The sequence below is a fragment of the Tiliqua scincoides genome, chromosome 1 (genome assembly GCF_035046505.1).
Source record: "Tiliqua scincoides isolate rTilSci1 chromosome 1, rTilSci1.hap2, whole genome shotgun sequence".
Lineage (NCBI taxonomy): Eukaryota > Metazoa > Chordata > Lepidosauria > Squamata > Scincidae > Tiliqua > Tiliqua scincoides.
In genome coordinates this window covers 83,993,811-84,012,405 of record NC_089821.1, presented here as the reverse complement: position 1 = coordinate 84,012,405, position 18,595 = coordinate 83,993,811, and the positions used below count along the sequence as shown (strand labels likewise).

At 44.3% G+C, this 18,595-nt stretch overlaps 1 protein-coding gene across 5 annotated transcripts in view; it reads left to right on the top strand.

Moving 5' to 3' along the window:
- Positions 1 to 18,595, top strand: part of DPP10 (dipeptidyl peptidase like 10) — a 250,981-nt gene that overhangs the window by 58,601 nt on the left and 173,785 nt on the right. Inside the window, exon 1 of one of the 5 annotated variants that reach the window (XM_066632892.1) lies at positions 18,124 to 18,142. The exons of the other annotated variants lie outside the window; for them this stretch is intronic. Within the exon in view, the coding sequence (XP_066488989.1) occupies positions 18,124 to 18,142 (19 nt within the window). Of the gene's footprint in view, positions 1 to 18,123; positions 18,143 to 18,595 lie in introns of those variants that run through there. 5 annotated transcript variants of the gene reach the window in all.

Genomic DNA, 18,595 nt, shown 5'->3' with positions numbered 1-18,595 from the left:
TAAGTAAAAAGGAAAAGGGCAACCATCATTCACATAATTTCTAACATTTACCATAACATAATGTACATATGGGAACACAATAAAATAGTATCCTTTGGTTTTTTTCCTGTTGTATGAGCCATTCAGATCAGTGAGAGTGAAGCAGAGGTCTCTGTTTCACTCTCGCTGCTCTGAATGCTTCTGCAGGTGAGGGAGAAAGGCTGCTTTACGCCGGTGTTCGGGCATCTGAAAAACTTAGCATTTAGCGTGCGCGCGCGCACACACACACACACACACACACACACACCAGAATGCCAGTGATGCAGTGGTGCCAGTGCAAGCTATGCTGCATCCCATGAGGGAATTTTTGGTTCCTGGAGGTCTGCTTGGGGTAAGCCGCAGCAGCCACTGTGGGTCAACTTGAGCTTGAACCAGTCATATCGCTGGTGCAAGTCCTCATTGATCTGTGCAGGCAGATCAGGCCCAGGAAGAGGTTTTGAATATGACATGTACTGGGACTGCCAATCCTACCCCCCCTCCACCCAGCTTGCCTACTCCCCACCCCTGTTATCACCCTGTTCTACCCTCTTCCATCTGTTAGAACATAAGAACAGCCCCACTGGATCAGGCCACAGGCCCATCTAGTCCAGCTTCCCGTATCTCACAGCGGCCCACCAAATGCCCCAGGGAGCACACCAGGTAACAAGAGACCTAATCCTGGTGCCCTCCCTTGCATCTGGCATTCTGACATAACCCATTTCTAAAATCAGGAGGTTGCGCATACACATCATGGCTTGTACCCCATAATGGATTTTTCCTCCAGAAACTTGTCCAATCCCCTTTTAAAGGCATCTAGGCTAGACGCCAGCACCACATCCTGTGGCAAGGAGTTCCACAGACCGACCACATGCTGAGTAAAGAAATATTTTCTTTTGTTTGTCCTAACCCGCCCAACACTCAATTTTAGTGGATGTCCCCTGGTTCTGGTATTATGTGAGAGTGTAAAGAGCATCTCCCTATCCACTCTGTCCATCCCCTGCATAATTTTGTATGTCTCAATCATGTCCCCCCTCAGGCGTCTCTTTTCTAGGCTGAAGAGGCCCAAACGCCGTAGCCTTTCCTCATAAGGAAGATGCCCCAGCCCCGTAATCATCTTAGTCGCTCTCTTTTGCACCTTTTCCATTTCTACTATGTCTTTTTTGAGATGCGGCGACCAGAACTGGACACAATATTCCAGGTGTGGCCTTACCATAGATTTGTACAACGGCATTATAATACTAGCCGTTTTGTTCTCAATACCCTTCCTAATGATCCCAAGCATAGATTTGGCCTTCTTCACTGCTGCCGCACATTGGGTCGACACTTTAATCGACCTGTCCACCACCACCCCATGATCTCTCTCCTGATCTGTCACAGACAGCTCAGAACCCATCAGCCTATATCTAAAGTTTTGATTTTTTGCCCCAATGTGCATGACTTTACACTTACTGACATTGAAGCGCATCTGCCATTTTGCTGCCCATTCTGCCAGTTTGGAGAGATCCTTCTGGAGCTCCTCACAATCACTTCTGGTCTTCACCACTCGGAAAAGTTTGGTGTCGTCTGCAAACTTAGCCACTTCACTGCTCAACCCTGTCTCCAGGTCATTTATGAAGGGGTTGAAAAGCACCGGTCCCAGGACAGATCCTTGGGGCACACCGCTTTTCACCTCTCTCCATTGTGAAAATTGCCCATTGACACCCACTCTCTGTTTCCTGGCCTCCAACCAGTTCTCAATCCAGGAGAGGACCTGTCCTCTAATTCCCTGACTGTGGAGTTTTTTCAGTAGCCTTTGGTGAGGGACCGTGTCAAACGCCTTCTGAAAGTCCAGATATATAATGTCCACGGGTTCTCCCACATCCACATGCCTGTTGACCTTTTCAAAGAATTCTATAAGGTTCGTGAGGCAAGACTTACCCTTAAAGAAGCCATGCTGACTCTCCCTCAGCAAGGCCTGTTCGTCTATGTGTTTTGAGATCCTATCTTTGATGAGGCATTCTACCATCTTATCCGGTAAGGATGTTAGGCTGACCGGCCTATAGTTTCCCAGGTCCCCCCTCTTTCCCTTTTTAAAGATAGGCGTGACATTTGCTATCCTCCAATCTTCTGGCACCGTGGCCATTTTGAAGGACAAGTTGCATACCTTAGTCAAGAGATCTGCAACTTCATTCTTCAATTCCTTAATAATTCTTGGGTGGATGCCATCAGGGCCCAGTGACTTATTGATCTTTAATTTATCAATGAGGTCTGAAACATCTTCTCTTTTAACCTGTATCTGACTTAACTCCTCGGTCAGGAGGGGCCGTTCGGGCAGCGGTATCTGCCCGAGGTCTTCTGCCGTGAAGATAGATGCAAAGAACTCATTTAATTTCTCTGCTATCTCTAAGTCTCCTTTTATCTCGCCTTTCACTCTCTCACCATCCAGAGGACCAATCGCTTCTCTGGCGGGTTTCCTGCTTCTAACATATTTGAAGAAGCTTTTATTATTCCCCTTAGTGTTGCTGGCCATGCGTTCCTCATAGTCTCGCTTGGCCTCCCGTATCACCTTCTTACATTTCTTTTGCCACAGTTTATGTTCCTTTTTACTCTCCTCATTAGGGCAAGACTTCCATTTACAGAAGGAAGCTTCCTTGCCCTTCACAGCCTCTCTAACTTGGCTGGTTAGCCATGCGGGCACCCTCCTGGATTTAGTGGAACCCTTCTTTCTTTGCGGTATACACCTCTGCTGGGCCTCTATTACTGTTGTTTTAAGCAGCCTCCATGCACTCTGGAGAGATTGGACTCTTTTTACCCTCCCTTTCAACCTCCTTCTAACCAGCCTCCTCATTTGGGGGAAGTCCGCCCGTCGGACGTCAAGGGTTTTTGTTAGAGATTTGCCTGGTATTCTTCCCCCAACATGCATGTCAAAACGGATCGCAGCATGATCACTGTTCCCCAATGGCTCAGTAACGTTTACATCTCTAACCAGGTCCTGCGTACCGCACAATATTAAATCCAGAGTCACCTGTCCTCTGGTGGGCTCCGTGACTAGCTGCTCTAAGCCACAGTCATTTAGGTTGTCAAGAGATCCGGTCTCCTTATCGTGACCAGAACACAAATTGACCCAGTCAATATGAGGATAATTGAAGTCCCCCATGATTACAACCCTGTCCCTCCTTGTCACCTCCCTGATCTGTTTCCTCATTTCAAGGTCCCCATCCGATTTCTGGTCTGGAGGACGATAGCACGCCCCCAGTATTACATCGCTGCACAAGCCTGGTAATTTAACCCACAGAGATTCTATGGTGGAGTCGGACCCACCTTCAATCTCTACTTTGCTGGATTCTATCCCTTCCTTAACATAAAGGGCCATCCCACCTCCAACACGCCCCTGCCTGTCCCTCCTGTAGAGTTTATAGCCCAGGATTGTGGTATCCCACTGATTCTCCGCATTCCACCAGGTTTCCATTATGCCCACTATGTCAATGTTTTCCCTTGTCACCAGACATTCCAGTTCTCCCACCTTTGCTCGTAGACTTCGGGCATTCACATAAAAGCATTTGTACATGGAATGCCCCAGGATGGGCTGCTTATTCGCTCCTTTGTCCCCGCATCCTCTCATTGTGCCAAACCGTCTATCACATCCCATCACGCTACCTTTTCCAATTTCTTCTCCTACTCTGCCTTTGTCTTGTTGTTCTCTAACCTCCCCATCCTCATCCCATAGGGATGAGGAGTCCCGAACCAGATGCCCCTCGGCTCCTGTTGGCCTTCCCCCAGGGATCAGTTTAAAAGCTGCTCTGCCACCTTTTTAATGTTATGCGCCAGCAGTCTGGTTCCATTCTGGTTCAAGTGGAGCCCGTCCCTCTTGTACAGGCCCCGCTTGTCCCAAAACGTTCCCCAGTGCCTAACGAATCTAAACCCCTCCTCCCTACACCACTGTCTCATCCACGCATTGAGACCCCTGATCTCCGCCTGCCTAGCTGGCCCTGCGCGTGGAACAGGTAGCACTTCAGAGAACGCTACCTTTGAGGTCCTGGCTTTCAGCTTCCTGCCTAAAAGCCTAAATTTGGCCTCCCAGCTACACTTGCCCATGTTGTTGGTGCCGACATGCACCACAGCCGCTACCTCTCCCCCAGCACTGTCTACTAGCCTGTCTAGACGAGAAGTGATGTTCAGTCTCCTTCCCCTTCCCTGACCTTCTCTCTACTCCTGACCTAGACTTACCTGCTCTGGTGGGCCTCCTAGTGACTGCCAGCAACAGTGGGGAAGGCTACGGCCTTCCAGTCGGCATGCCTATATCTTTCACTATTGTAAAGTACTTTACAGCACTTTTGCGATAGTGTGCACTGGAAGAACATGTATTCTGCTGACGCAGGTCCTTGTTTTGGTTGGGTTGTCAGTACTGAACTCCTCACAGCTTTGTTTCTTATAAAGAGCAATACACAAAAGCAGAAATTAAGATCTTTTCATCATGGTTGTGAATCAAATGCCTTCAACTGAACATGAACTTTGGAACAATAAACATATACAGAAATCTTCCATGAAAACATATCATGATGCTAAGTTTAAGCCTACATTAGAATGATCTATAAAGGCTACATCTTCCACAGGTTTATGTAAGTCTGGATGTGCTTAATGAGCCATGCAAATTAATTAATGTGAAAGCATTCTTGTTATCCTCAATTTACCCAAATACCATGCTCTGTCCTTCCAAAGTCAAAGTCATTCCTACTCTTTAGCTGTTTGTTTTGTCCTGAATATTTATTGCTGGTGTACAACAACATTTTAGTCAAAATTATTCAGAGCAATATTCAGAAGATAGCACAGCCCCATCAGCCCCAGTTTTTAGGGGTTGTGGGCAAGAGGCAAGATATTTAGTGATTGTTTGAACTCTTTTTCTCTCTGAAGAACACCACAACAATTGAATGTGTTGGAAAATGGTTTTAGATGACTGTCATTAGGATTCATTGTAACTGTAATAAACTCCTTTTTCAGGATCACTGAACAATATTAAATCAGTGTGTGGGCACGTCTGTCAGCCATATCAATATTAGCCACACAATACAGGGTAATTGCTAGTTGATCAATCTATTTGCAACATTTTTGCTGTTGTGTTGCCGGGGTGGACATCTGGGATTAGATATATAGAAGGATAATATATTCTAGACCAGGGGTGACCAACCTTTCAACTTTAGGGCTGCTGGACCTTTAACAATTTTGTAGAAGAGGGAATTTCAACAAATGCAGCTTGTCATCTGACAAGCTACACATACTGAGATTCCGCTTCTACACGATTGCTAAAAGTCCAGCAGCCCTAAAGTTGAAAGGTTGGCCACCCCTGTTCTAGACTCATTGATACTTATGCCATTTGAGTCAATTCTGAATTCAGCAATTACAGCAATTACAGATGCCTTTATAGAACTCTAAAGACAAAACCACACTGTTCTAAACTGAATCCTGGTTCTACTGCACTATCATATTGACCAACTGTCATTTTTTTTCCTCTTTCTTGGATGCTAATTACAGCTCAAACTAAGCCTAGCAAATGCCTCCAGTAAAGGATTTTAAAGGGTCCTAGAAACTGATAGCAAAGCCCAGGAAATCCAGAGCCTTAGTACAGGGTGACCAGATACAATAGAGGTCAGAGTGCCAATACCTTTAGCCATTGTATAGAAGAGGGAATTTTGGCAGATGCCACTTTTTAAACCCAAGTTTTAGCTGCACCTGCCAAAATTCCCTCTTCTATACAATGGTTAAAGGTATAGGCACTCTGTCCTCCATTGTATCTGGTCACCCTGCCTTAGAACAAAAGGGCTGTATGAACCCTGAGTTTGCCTGAGCTGAGCACCAGAGAGCATTCTCTTCAATCTAATCAGTTTTTACAAAGGCTTTTAAAAAAATATTATCTACAGCAGCAGTTCCCTACTTTCCGGTGACTGTGAAGCATTATACCTATATTCAGATTTGTTGCAGAACTCTGAGTACACAACTGCAGGAGGATGTGGTGATGGCATGATGATGTCATCGCACCATCCCCAATGGTTGCTGGATTGTCCCAGTTTTCGGCCAGTTGGACTCAAGGGAGAGTCCATGCAAGTGTCAGTGATGAAGCTAGTACACGGCGCTCCACTTGCCTGTCAACTTGCCAGGGCCAGCTGGCTCACAGACCACCTCCTGTGTTCCCATGAACCTCCTGTGGTCTGTGGAACATGGTTTGGGAATGGCTGCTCTACAGTTGTCTTCCAACCCTATACATTTTTGACATAATTAAAGTTTCTTTCACAGTAGTAGTGTTAAATGAAATTTTTAGCAAGCTTTATTATCAAAGACATCTAAGGACCATTTCAGATATTATGGCTTCTGCTATAATGTTGAATAGTATTGAGTGGCTTCACACAGGCACATAATGTTACGTTAAAAGTTATAGACAATCTGCATTACCTTAGTGCATGGAGTGTTTCAGTCTTTCAACCAGCAGTTACAAGAACTGTGTGATTCTATGGCAGGGGTGCCCAAACCCCGGCCCTGGGGCCACATGCGGCCCTCGAGGCCTCTCAATGTGGCCCTCAGGGAGCCCCCAGTCTCCAGTGAGACTCTGGCTCTCCAGAGATTTGTTGGAGCCCGCACTGGCCTGACGCAACTGCTCTCAGCATGAGGGCCACTGTTTGACCTGTTGTGTGAGCTGTGGGATGAGGGCTCCCTCCACTGCTTGCTGTTTCATGTCTGTGATGCAGTAGCGGCAGCAAAGGAAAGGCCAGCCTTGCTTTGTGCTAGACCTTTTACAGGCCTTGAGCTATTGCAAGACCTTCATTCATTCATATAACTTCATCTTTAATATAGTCATTTATGTAAACTTATGTAAATTTATTCAAATTTTAAATGTAAATTAATTATTTTTTCCCCCGGCCCCCGACACAGTGTCAGAGAGATGATGTGGCCCTCCTACCAAAAACTTTGGACACCCCTGTTCTGTGGCATCAAGAGACTTACTGTGCTTTGGACAAAGCTTTCAAACATTGGCTCCTATAGGTGGGACTGCCCTCATACTGAAGAATTTCCTGCAACCTCCAGATAGCAGTCATAACGTTTGAACTTGTAATTTCCCATGAAGTCATTGATACAAAGATGTAAAGTTACCATGGCACTGATAAACAAATGCCAAGATATGTACTGATTTTTGAGTTACTCTTCATCTATGAAATAGGAATGCTTTTGTTTCCCTGGTAGGCATATTATTTGATGTACTTGTAGCCTAATCCTATGATTGGGCTGTGCTGCCAGAACACTAGTTCAACCGATGGCATCGCAAAACATGATGCCATATAGTGCACGACTGTGCTGCTGGAATTGGCAAGCAGTGCATCCCACATAACAGTGGCCTGCCCAGAGTCTTCGGCAGTGGTAAGTCAGCAGTGGGGGCAGGCTGTGGGTGGAGAGGGAGAGGGAGCAGGATGACTGAAGGGTGTAACTGAGTGCGGAGAGGGGAGGAACTGGAGGTGGGAAGGAAGTGTAAGGTGAATATGGTGGCAATGGCGCACATCAGACACTGCTTCCATTTTAAACTTCCCTGCCCCTTTTCTCTCTTTGGACATATGCCACCAAAATAAGCATTGTATGTCCAAGGAGACCCATAGGTGGTCCCAGGGTTTATGTGGAGGTAACTAAAACTAATTTTTATTTACCTCCCATTTGCCATTCAGTCATCCCCTCCATTGGATGCAGCACATGTCTTTTTGATTTGGCTGCATTGGTGCTGGTGGTAAGGCATAGGATTGGGGCCTTATTGGGATACAGCCACAAATTATAATTCTACATAATGGAATTAAAATTAACTATCAAAACAAGTTATGGACCCTGCCCATTAGCACATTTCCACAGTCTATTGCATGTCATTTAAAATCTTTGAAGAAAGAAAGGAGATCACAAAATAGCCATGAAAAGTTACACCCATAAATCATAAACATTTGTGTGAATGTTGCACCATGGTGGGATCCCACCGTCCACCCGGGGGGGGGTGTCTACAGGTTGTCTGGGGTAAATTCGAGATACGTTCCACTTACCCAGCTTCGGCAGTAATCACAGGGACCGATGGGTGTCTTGGCAAAACCTGTTTATTCGGGTCAAATGCTTAACATCCATCAGGTCCTGATTCCTTCACAGGACCTGCACCTTGCTCGCAGGCAAGGTACAAGCCCTACAGGCAGGGCATACAAAAGTCCATGGCCTATAGGTAAGTCCACAATCTCCAGGTAAGAAGTTGGGGCTTTAGCAGGATCTTTGACATCGCCGCCCAGGGTTTACGGGGCACTTCTGGGGTTGCTTGGGGGCTAGCCCCCCAGATGGCTGCCACACGGTGTTGATAGTTACCCAGCCCAGGTTGCCTGATGGCTGAGGAGTTCCTTACTCCTGAGGAACACCTTCCTCTCCAGTAGCCAGTGTCACCAGGGCCCGGCCCTGGTGACAGTGAATGACAGAGCATACCTCACAGCATTGGGGTTGCATTTTTATCTATTTACTGGAGAGATTTATGTGTGGCATTCTAAAAGACCTGATATGCAAGAAATGCAAATGCACACACACACACACACACACACACACACACAAAATAAGTAAATAAATAACAAATTGGAGAAATTGTAAACCTCATATTTCAGAAGCATTATGTTTGTGTTGTCTTCAGTACTGTGTTTCTATCAATTTATTTTATTTATGTGTGTGGGTGTCTAACTACTTTTCAAGACATTTCACCTTCAAGTTATTGCTTGTTGCTGCTTTCATTACCTAGTGGAAGAGGTGTGGAGAAAGGTTTTCCTTTTTCTTTTGAGTGAGTCAGCAGTTCCTGCAAGATGAAGGCATTGATGCTATGGACTGGCCCGCCCGTTCCCCAGACCTGAATCCAATTGAGCACAACTGGGACATCATGTCTCGCTCCATCCACCAGCGCCACGTTGCACCACAGACTGTCCAGGAGTTGGCGGATGCTTTAGTCCAGGTCTGGGAGGCGATCCCTCAGGAGACTATCCGCCACCTCATCAGGAGCATGCCCAGGCATTGTAGGGAGGTCATACAGGCACGTGGAGGCCACACACACTACTGAGCCTCATTTTGACTTGCTGTATGGACATTACATCGAAGTTGGATCAGCCTGTAGTGTTTTTTTCCACTTCAATTTTGAGTATGACACCAAACCTAGACCTCCATGGGTTAATAAATGTGATTTCCATTGATGATTGTTGTGTGATTTTGTTGTCAGCACATTCAACTATGTCAGGAACAAAGCATTTAATAGGAATATTTCGTTCATTCAGATCTCAGATGTGTTGTTTAAGTGTTCTCTTTATTGTTTTGAGCAGCTTATATTAAAAATAAAATGTTGACATGAATGGGGACCCACCTGAAATTGGCTCATGACCCATGTAGTGGGTCCTGACCCACAGTCTGAGAAACATTGTTCTATAGCATACAAGCCGTGTTGAGAACTTCCACATCATCAGGAACTACAGGTGGAGTCTGTTCATCCATGTTAGTTCTGTTCCGTGACTCATCACAAATTAAGAAAAAACGTGTTGTGCTAAATTCCATAGAGTTAAGCAAATAAGCTGCAGCCTGATGCTTGGGGCTGGAAGGAAACTAAGGCAGCTGTTATCAATCCCCTCCCCTCTGCCTCCCCCTCCTCAGCTCAGCCCTCCTGTTGCCAGCTGTCCTGCTTCTTTCACAGGTGGGATGCTGAGCTTTTAAGAGTTCAGTCCTATGTGTTTCTACTCAGAAGTAAGTCCAATTCCAGTCAATGGGGCTTACTCCCAGGAAAGTATGAAGAGGATTGTAGCCTAAATCTCATGCTTTGCTTGCTGGAAAGACTTGTTTTGGTAGTCTGGAGCACGGAGAGCCTGCACCATGGGGGGGGGGAGAATTTGGCAAACAGTCCCTGGGTTTTTTAAAGCAGTCCTCTCTGTTGCTACCGCACCTGCTCCTGTATGTGTGTGTGTGACAGTGAGTGCTCCATCTTGCTGCACATGCTCTGGCTACAGAGGTTTCCCACCCCCCTTCCCTCTCTTTACTGGCTCAGGGGCTCCAAGAGTGTTACTGTTCCTTTGAAAGGGGAACCTCTTCCAGGGCTGCCTTTCCCTGCCTGTGCAAGGTGGAGCCTTTTTGCAGTGTTTTGGGCTGCCTGGAAGCCAGCGCAGGGCAAAGGAGTGTGTGACTTTCAGTTCCCCCCATCTCATTCAAGTTGAGACAAATCTGCAGATAAAAAAAATCTGTGGATAAATAGGTTGCACCTGTATTGCAAAACAGGGCTATATGAAAGCTCTGAGAAGTGATTAAGGTAAAATAATTTATAGAATAATTATTCAACTCTCAGCACCTAATGTATTTTGGTTATTGTTTATGCTAGTAGTAATCAATACTGGTATGTGTTTCAGCATATATAATGATATATGTATAATACATAAGTATGTTATAGTATATTCTGTAGGCTATAACTGCTTTTCCTGCTGAAACACATACCAAGCCACTTTCTAGTTTGGGCCTAAATATGATGATGCTAATTTTCTGCATGATTTTCTATACTGAAAAGTTTTATAATATTATTCTATAATAAAATAATTTTATTAGGGGGTCCAAAGTTTCTTTTGGGCCCCTTTAAAAAGGGGAGGGGTAAAATGGAGTGAGGGAGGATGGTAATGGGTGAGCAGAATGGGAGCAGGGAGGGGCTAAACAGGGTGGGGGGGAGACAGCTGGAGACTTTGGAGCCCAGGTGTACCCACCCATGTGGCATCAGCAGCTAGATAAATATATGGAAAACCAAACACTCCTAAGTCTCTTTAAAATCTTTTCAGTATAGAAAATCATGCAGAAAATTAGCATCATCATATTTAAGCCCAAACTAGAAAGTGGCCTGGGTGTACCAAAACTTCTTTCTGCAGCAGCTGTAGTCCTGCAGCTGTGTCCCTGAGGTCCCATACACTCCTTCATGGTAAGCAGATCCACAAGTTAAAGAGCTACCTTAGCAGGCCATTCCTCCCAGATTTGACAAGGAGTGTCATGGAGGCATTCTTCAGCCCAGCATATATGGCTTGCCAGTAGCTGCAGTCGCACACTCATAGTAGTGTCCCCAGCATTGCAGGCAACAAATCTGAGTAGATAGGAAAATGTCAGATCCCAGGATGTTTTTGGACCCCTTCCTTTTGCTCCTGGGCCCCTTTTTTTGACCCTGTGCCCAGGTACAAATTACCCCCCTCTCCTAGGCCCTTCATATTATAGCCAGGATGATGTAGTGATTCTGAAGTTGGACTTAGGCCTGGAAGATTCAGGTTCAAATTCCCACTCAGTCCTGAAGCTTCTTAGGTGATGGGCCAGTCACAATCTCTCAGCCTTGTGTACCTCATAGTGTTGTTGTGAGGACAAAAGGAGGGGAATAACTATGTATACCATCCTGAGCTCCTTTGAGGAAGGGTGGTTTAAAAATGTGAAAAATAAATATTTATCTATGGGTCCATGAACAACATTACAAATATCAAGGCAGAAGGGTAAACGAAGAGTGATGAATGTGAGGAGCCTGTCATCCAACTTTTTATACCCTGAATTCCTGTATGGGTTCTTTTGTGGAGTGAGCCCATCAATTACCTTTCTTTGAGTCTTCCTGGCTTTTGATTGCTCATTTCCAGCTCTGAATGGTGCTGCTGTTATTTTATGTTCTACCAAGCATGCAACAATGAACTCATTACAAGCTCTGGGAGCCACTTGCTTCATTAGCATTAACTCTTTGTTTGAATTTGGCCACTAGTGACTTCGTTTATCCAAGTCATGAAGACTTCTCACAAGCCATTCAGCTAGAATAGTGTGGGTGGATGCACCCAATGTAGGCCATAGTGGGGCTTTCTTTGAGTACTGTGGGTTCTGAACCCTTTTATCCTCAGGTTGCAGGAGTGACCTGGGTCATGCCCTCCAGGCAGGCACCCAGCACCATGTATACATTCGAGCCTCTCCAAAATTGAGCTTATACAATATTTTCTTTCATTGGCAACCATCTAAGTTCATGTTACAAATCTTTTAAGTAAAGTAACTGATATCTCTAGTAAACATGTCTTTTTTTCCTTGTTTTGTATATTTCATAGTAAACTGTGGTAGCCTACAAAACAGTGACCTTTTTTTTTTTTTTTTTACTTCTAATCATCATTCTGAGCCTGGGGCGGATGCGTCCTGGACTCTGAAGACCCTCCCCTTTGCTCCCCCTACCTCTGGAGGGTGGGGAGTGTTCCCTGGTATCCGCAGTTCCATGTAACCATGGAGGGGGGGGGTTCAGGAATGGAAGCCCCGCAGATACCGGGGCACACCTGTAATATACATCTATGATCCCATTTCAATGCATATATTTCTTGTAAAATGACAAAAAGTATTTTCCATTGTAAGAGTTTATTAAAACAAAATGAAATATGAACTAATAAAGCACTGTAGTGCTTTCTGCTTATTTTGCACATTAATTAACAGATGGGCCAAACTTTTGTAGTTATGTTTGCATCATTTTCCTTCTCAATTTGGTTGCTCCTACACATAAAATAAAGAAACAAGATGACTGGCTGAACCTTATTAACAACTGAACAAAAGATCTGCAGCATAACAATGAACCATCCCTTAACTATAGTGCACATACAGTGGTTTAATTCACATCACTGCAAGTACTGTGCTCCCCTTGGGTCAACTACCCAGTCTCAGAGTCCAGCAGCAGTCACCAGAATACTACTGAGTTGGTTGTGCTCCCAGCACTTTTTCAACAGTGGCTGGCAGTGCAACAGAGCTTCTGCTGCCAACTGGTGTCCATAGGATTGGGCTATCAAGGAACTTTCTGCAGGTCGAGCTGAAACAATTTCATGGAAGCATGCAGTAAACATGGACAATGACTATTTTGTTTAGGTCTTGTAAATATTTGTATTGTTTTTGTTTTACATGTAAACATATTTTTAGACAGCATTTAAAAATAATTGGCCAGCTGTAAAGGAGTTTCCTTTACAGGAGTAATGTACCCTGAATGGAAAGCAGCATATTTAAATTGATGCATTCAATGCCTGTGCACTGATTTGCAAAGTCTATTTAAGAAGACATCATTTTAAAAGGAGCTGCTATGTTATATAGATGCTTTTTACTGAGTACGAACCCCTGGTTATAAACTCTAACAATCCATGTTGTTTCAGTCTGGCTCTGTGTTCAGTAAGCAGAGTGCAAACTATTATAGAGAACTATATGGAGGATAACCATATAAATAAAATCCAAGCTTTAACAGCACACACTAGTCTTCAGCAAAATGATGCACTGAAAATTAGACAGGTAAAGAGAAGAAGTCATTGTTAAAGTTTCTTGGAAGTTGATAGAAGTCCAAGAAGCATACTTCAAGGAATTCAGAGCACCCAGCAACCCAACTTCCATGGTCATATTTAGAAAGTTTCATACTGTGTTATTCCAACACAGAGCACAGACTGGGGTGGGAGAATGACCAAACATTGTCCTGTGGCCTTGACTTGTTCTTGAGAGATGAGTGATGACCCAGTCTTAACAAGGGCCTGCACTGGTAGAACATGCATTCTGCCAGTGTGCACTGTTGCAAATCACCACTGAGCACTTTGCAACAGTAGAAGGCCCAGGAGCGCTAACAGGAAGGCCAGAGCCTCCTCACCGGCCCTAACAATTGTTGGGAAGCCCAGCAGAGCAGGTAAGCCAGTGCAGGTGTGGTGGGAGGGTGATAAGAGGGTGGAACTGGGTGAGGGGAGGTCAGAATGAGGTGATGGGGAGGAGGTGGGGGCGGGTCAGGCCTGGGAGGTGATCAGTATCAGTGGTGCCAGCACATGCCTTATCTAAATCCCCTTCCCATGCCTGATCCACCTGCATGGATCAATGTAGACTTGCGCCAGTTATATCTCTAGTGCAAGTCAGAGCTGACACATTGCGGATGCTGGGGCTCTGCACCCAGGGCATTTGCCTCGTTCATTTAATGGCAAGTCTGTTACCAAAAGGGCTGTTTTGTTTAGGGGAATTATTATACTGCCCTTATTGGAACCTCAGGATCGCAGGCTGGGTAACAAGACGGTGTAATGCAGAGAAATTCCCTTTTTAGCTTAAAGAGGAAACTGAGAGAAATATAACTTTTAATAAAAGATTATAGTTTTATTACAAAAGCACAAAGGTAAACATAATGCACATGGAAAAATGATAAGTATATGTTTCTTGGTCCTAGTATTTGAATCTAGTGTATCTAGCTTTTATGGTGGTTGCATGTAAAGAGTATTTGGTGCATCCGAGGAAATTAGAAAAGGGAAAGGTTGTAGCGAAGGATTTTAGGGGTCCCTGATCTGCCAAACCCAGCTGCTAACTAAAGATGGGGAGAGAAGGGAGAAAAAAAGGGGGAGGGGAAGAAGGAAAAGAGTTTCAGGCACAAGATAGTTACCTGTCCGGTAGAGCGGTTGGGGGGGGGGAGTCCTGTGAAGGGGACCCTGTGACACGACACAGATGTGTTGGTCCTTGGAGAGCGAGCCAGAGAGAGAGCATGTGGGAGGAAGCCCTCTCTTAAAAAGGGGTTCGCTGATTGTCTGAGCTGGATTGTAGCTTGCTTACTACCACACAGTAGGGTACTTGGGAATAAGTAAAACATTGAAAGGATCAGTTATTAGCAAAATCAATGGGGTCTATGGCTGGCTTCCTAGAAACAATACAATGAATAAGAAGGCAGTTCAAGTTTGCATAAACAGTGATTGGGTTAAAACAATACAATGAATACAGTAATGTAGGAGACACTTAAGCAATGATTTAAGATGCCAGACTTCCTCCCATAATGTGTGACCATAGGGAGGTGGATTTAAGATAGCAGACTTCTTCTCATAATGTGTGACCATGGGGAGGTGGTTGTTCTGTAACCATGAGCTTGTGACGTGACCAGAGTTTTGGAAAAGTGTGCTGGGAGAAGTTTAGTCTGCATGATATTTTAGTAACATAACCAGATATAGAGAGAAAATTACAACTAAAAGGAAAAAGGGGATTTTCACATAACAAGTCTGCCACTGACCTCCAGCAGCCAAAAACCACCTGTGTGATCCAGTGTAGCCTGCACTGGCACCACTGCATTGCCTTGTGGGGATTTAGGTAGAATTGGGCTGTGATTTTTCATGTGTACTTGTACATTCCTCGCTTTCTTGTTTTCTGTATATCAGAGCATGTTTCAGGAGAATGGTTCTCAAAATATGAGGTTCATCTTCTTACTAGGGAATGTTGTGTTAGATCAGTTGGGGCTGTAGATTGGCTTTGTGGTTACCACTATGTACCCTTTGTTGGAGATTTTTTTGTATTTGTAGCCCAAAGAAATGTTCATTTTTTTGTGTTTGGCTTAAAATATTCTGCGAGATTATTTTCATCTGTGACTATGTTTGCACAAAGAGTAGAGATTGTTGACTACACTGATTGGCAACCAAGGAATGTGAGGAGGCCGTTCTATTGAAACAATATGTTGCAAATACCTTTGGCCAAAAGCATTATAGAATTGATTGATAGATAGATCATGTTACATGTTGGCAGCAGAAACAGAGGGAAACTAGTGCTCTGTAGTGCAAATGCAAAACCTGGGTAGCCATGACCACTTTTCTTCCTCTGTTCCCAAATAATATACAGGGTGTCCACAAAACACTCCCTGATTTGCATGTTATACCTGTTTGAAATCAGGGAGTGTTTTTGTGGACATCCTGTATATAACAAACTGTAGAATTTGCCTATGAATTTTCTGCTGATTTTTTATTTAATAAATCCCATCATTTTGTCAAGTGGCCATCAAATGCATCATTATTCTGTCTAAGAAGTGTTCTTTTTGATCACGAAAAGTGTCATTCATTGGATTGACACTTTACTAGAAATTACAATGATTACTCATGATTACTATCCTTACCCGCAACACTTACATAGTACTCATGTTCATGTACAGTTTTATTTTAGGATCTCAAAGTACTTTATGGGCATTTATCTATACTAGCATTCCACCCTCATGCAAAATGTGCAACTTTGCACCTTGTATAGAGATGGATACCTGAAAGCAGAGTCCATGCATTGAATTTTTCTGAAGGCAAATACTAAGTTTGCAATCATTATATTTTTCAGTTAAGAATTGGCTTTTTAGTGATATTTTTTTTTTCTCTTTTAAAAATCACTAGTCAAATACAGGAGGAAAAGTACAAGAAACTACTGAGTAAATATATCCCATAATAAAACTTTGCAAAAAAAAAAAAAAAAAATCAGGTATAGTGTCTACATTTTCCTATACCACTTTCAATACACAGAATATCAGCTGGCATACTAAAGTTGATGCTAAGTTGATGCTAGAACTAATACACATTTGTAGTGCTTGTATACACAGTATGTCTCTAGTTAAGAGGCTGTTACATTACAGCATTGTTCCTGTAATTTTCTTTCTTCTGCATATTAATTTTTTAGTGGTTTGATTGGTATGAAATCATTTCCTTTTGCTACCACAAGTGTCGCTTGGCTGAAGTGGCCAGAGCTATATAATTACCCCCCAATCCTATCCTGCACTGGAACAGGATTGGGACTGGCTGCAGCGCAGCCTGGGGCAAGGAGAGTCCCTTCCCCTTACCCCATGTTGTGGCAGCGGCTAGCCTCACCTAAAGCGGTGGTGGAGATTCGAGCAAGCTGGTGCTAGGCCAGGCAACCTGGGAGGGGGGGTTAGAATCAGGCCAAAGTGCCAAAACCTGATACCACCCCCTTGTGGGCCTGCCCCACTGGCTGCCTGCTATCCACCTGCCCTGCACCAGCCTGACTCAGCCAGTGTGAACTCACCTGTCCGCTGGCGCAGTGGGACCAGATTCAGCCTTCTGACTCCTGAGGTGGCGCAAAAGTGTCCTAAGGCACTTTTGTGACACCTGGAGGCCGCACAAGGGACTTGTGACGGCCTAGGGTGCAGTTTGGATTGTGCCCTTCAAAGTACAGAAATACTGCATGGAATATGCTGTGGTGCCTTTGTAGGGTTTGGATGATAAAATCATAGGCAGAACTTCAAAAAATAGTAGACAGAATGTTAAAAATACTTTCCTTAAAAGAAGAAGGAAGGGGTTTAATGAAACGTTGTAGCTAAAAGTTCTTGCACACATTTATGTGACTCTCTTCTCATACAAGTTTCTAGTGTCTTATGAATCCATGATGAACAACAATCTAACCAAATAAGGATTTCAGGGTTGAAATCATGGTCAATGATAGGCTCTTTCACAGGGCAATTGTTACTTACACAAAGACATAGTACTATATGTTGGAATAGAGGAGAGCAGAGTAATCGGTGAAAGCACCCTCTTCTGCTGGCAAGAATATCCTACCACCATTTTGTTAGGACATTCCTACCATTTTGTTCGGACAGACAAAAGAAAATATTTCTTTACTCAGCGTGTGGTCGGTCTGTGGAACTCCTTGCCACAGGATGTGGTGCTGGCGTCTAGCCTAGACGCCTTTAAAAGGGGATTGGACAAGTTTCTGGAGGAAAAATCCATTATGGGGTACAAGCCATGATGTGTATGCGCAACCTCCTGATTTTAGAAATGGGTTATGTCAGAATGGCAAATGCAAGGGAGGGCACCAGGATGAGGTCTCTTGTTATCTGGTGTGCTCCCTGGGGCATTTGGTGGGCCGCTGTGAGATACAGGAAGCTGGACTAGATGGGCCTATGGCCTGATCCAGTGGGGCTGTTCTTATGTTCTTATGTACCAGAACTTGTTGCTATCAGTAAACATACTGATTCCTGTATGCTGTATGCTGAAAACTGTATGCTGAAACATACAGCATTCCACAAGAGTGGAAGCTGGTAAAGGTTTAAAAAGAAATACTTTACTCACAGTTCATAGTTGCTTACATACAGCTTCTGAAGTGATCAGAGGCCCTAGTACAGGAGTGTCAATCATAATGCCCACAGAACAGATGCAATTTATCAAGCCCCTGTTATAATTGGGCATTTCCAGCATGATAATCGGGATCTCTCATATCTTGAAAATATGAACAAGATTTGTACATTTCCTCTTCTGTCATTTGCAGCTAATGAGTTTCTATGCGAGAACAAAGTGCTTATTTCTGGCAACCGTCTGCTTAATGATGTCACTTCCGGCCCTCAGCAGGCACCATGAATGCTATTTGGGCTACTATATGAAACAAGTTTGACACCCCTGCTTAATACTTTCGAACAGAGAACCCTAGAGCTGTTCCCTGTGTGTAGAAGTCTGGTGAGGATGACCTGTCAGCAAGGAGGCCATTCTTCTCCTGTGATGGTCTGGAGAGAGGAGAGAATGTGAGACGGGGGGGAAGGAAATAGTATTAAAGACCATACCTCCTGCACCATAGAGGGATCAGGTGAAGAGGTCTCAAGTGACTGGGTAGAGTCCCGCAAGTGCCATTGCATCCAAATTCCAACACTTTATCAGAAATGTCAGCATGACTAAGTAGGATGCTTTCCAACTTTCTTGGACAAAGCAACAGATGCCACTCATGAAGCTGTTATCTCATTTTAATGTATTGGCTGATCAGTGGTGTATTTTTTGTTGATGTTCAATAGGTTCATTAACAAAGG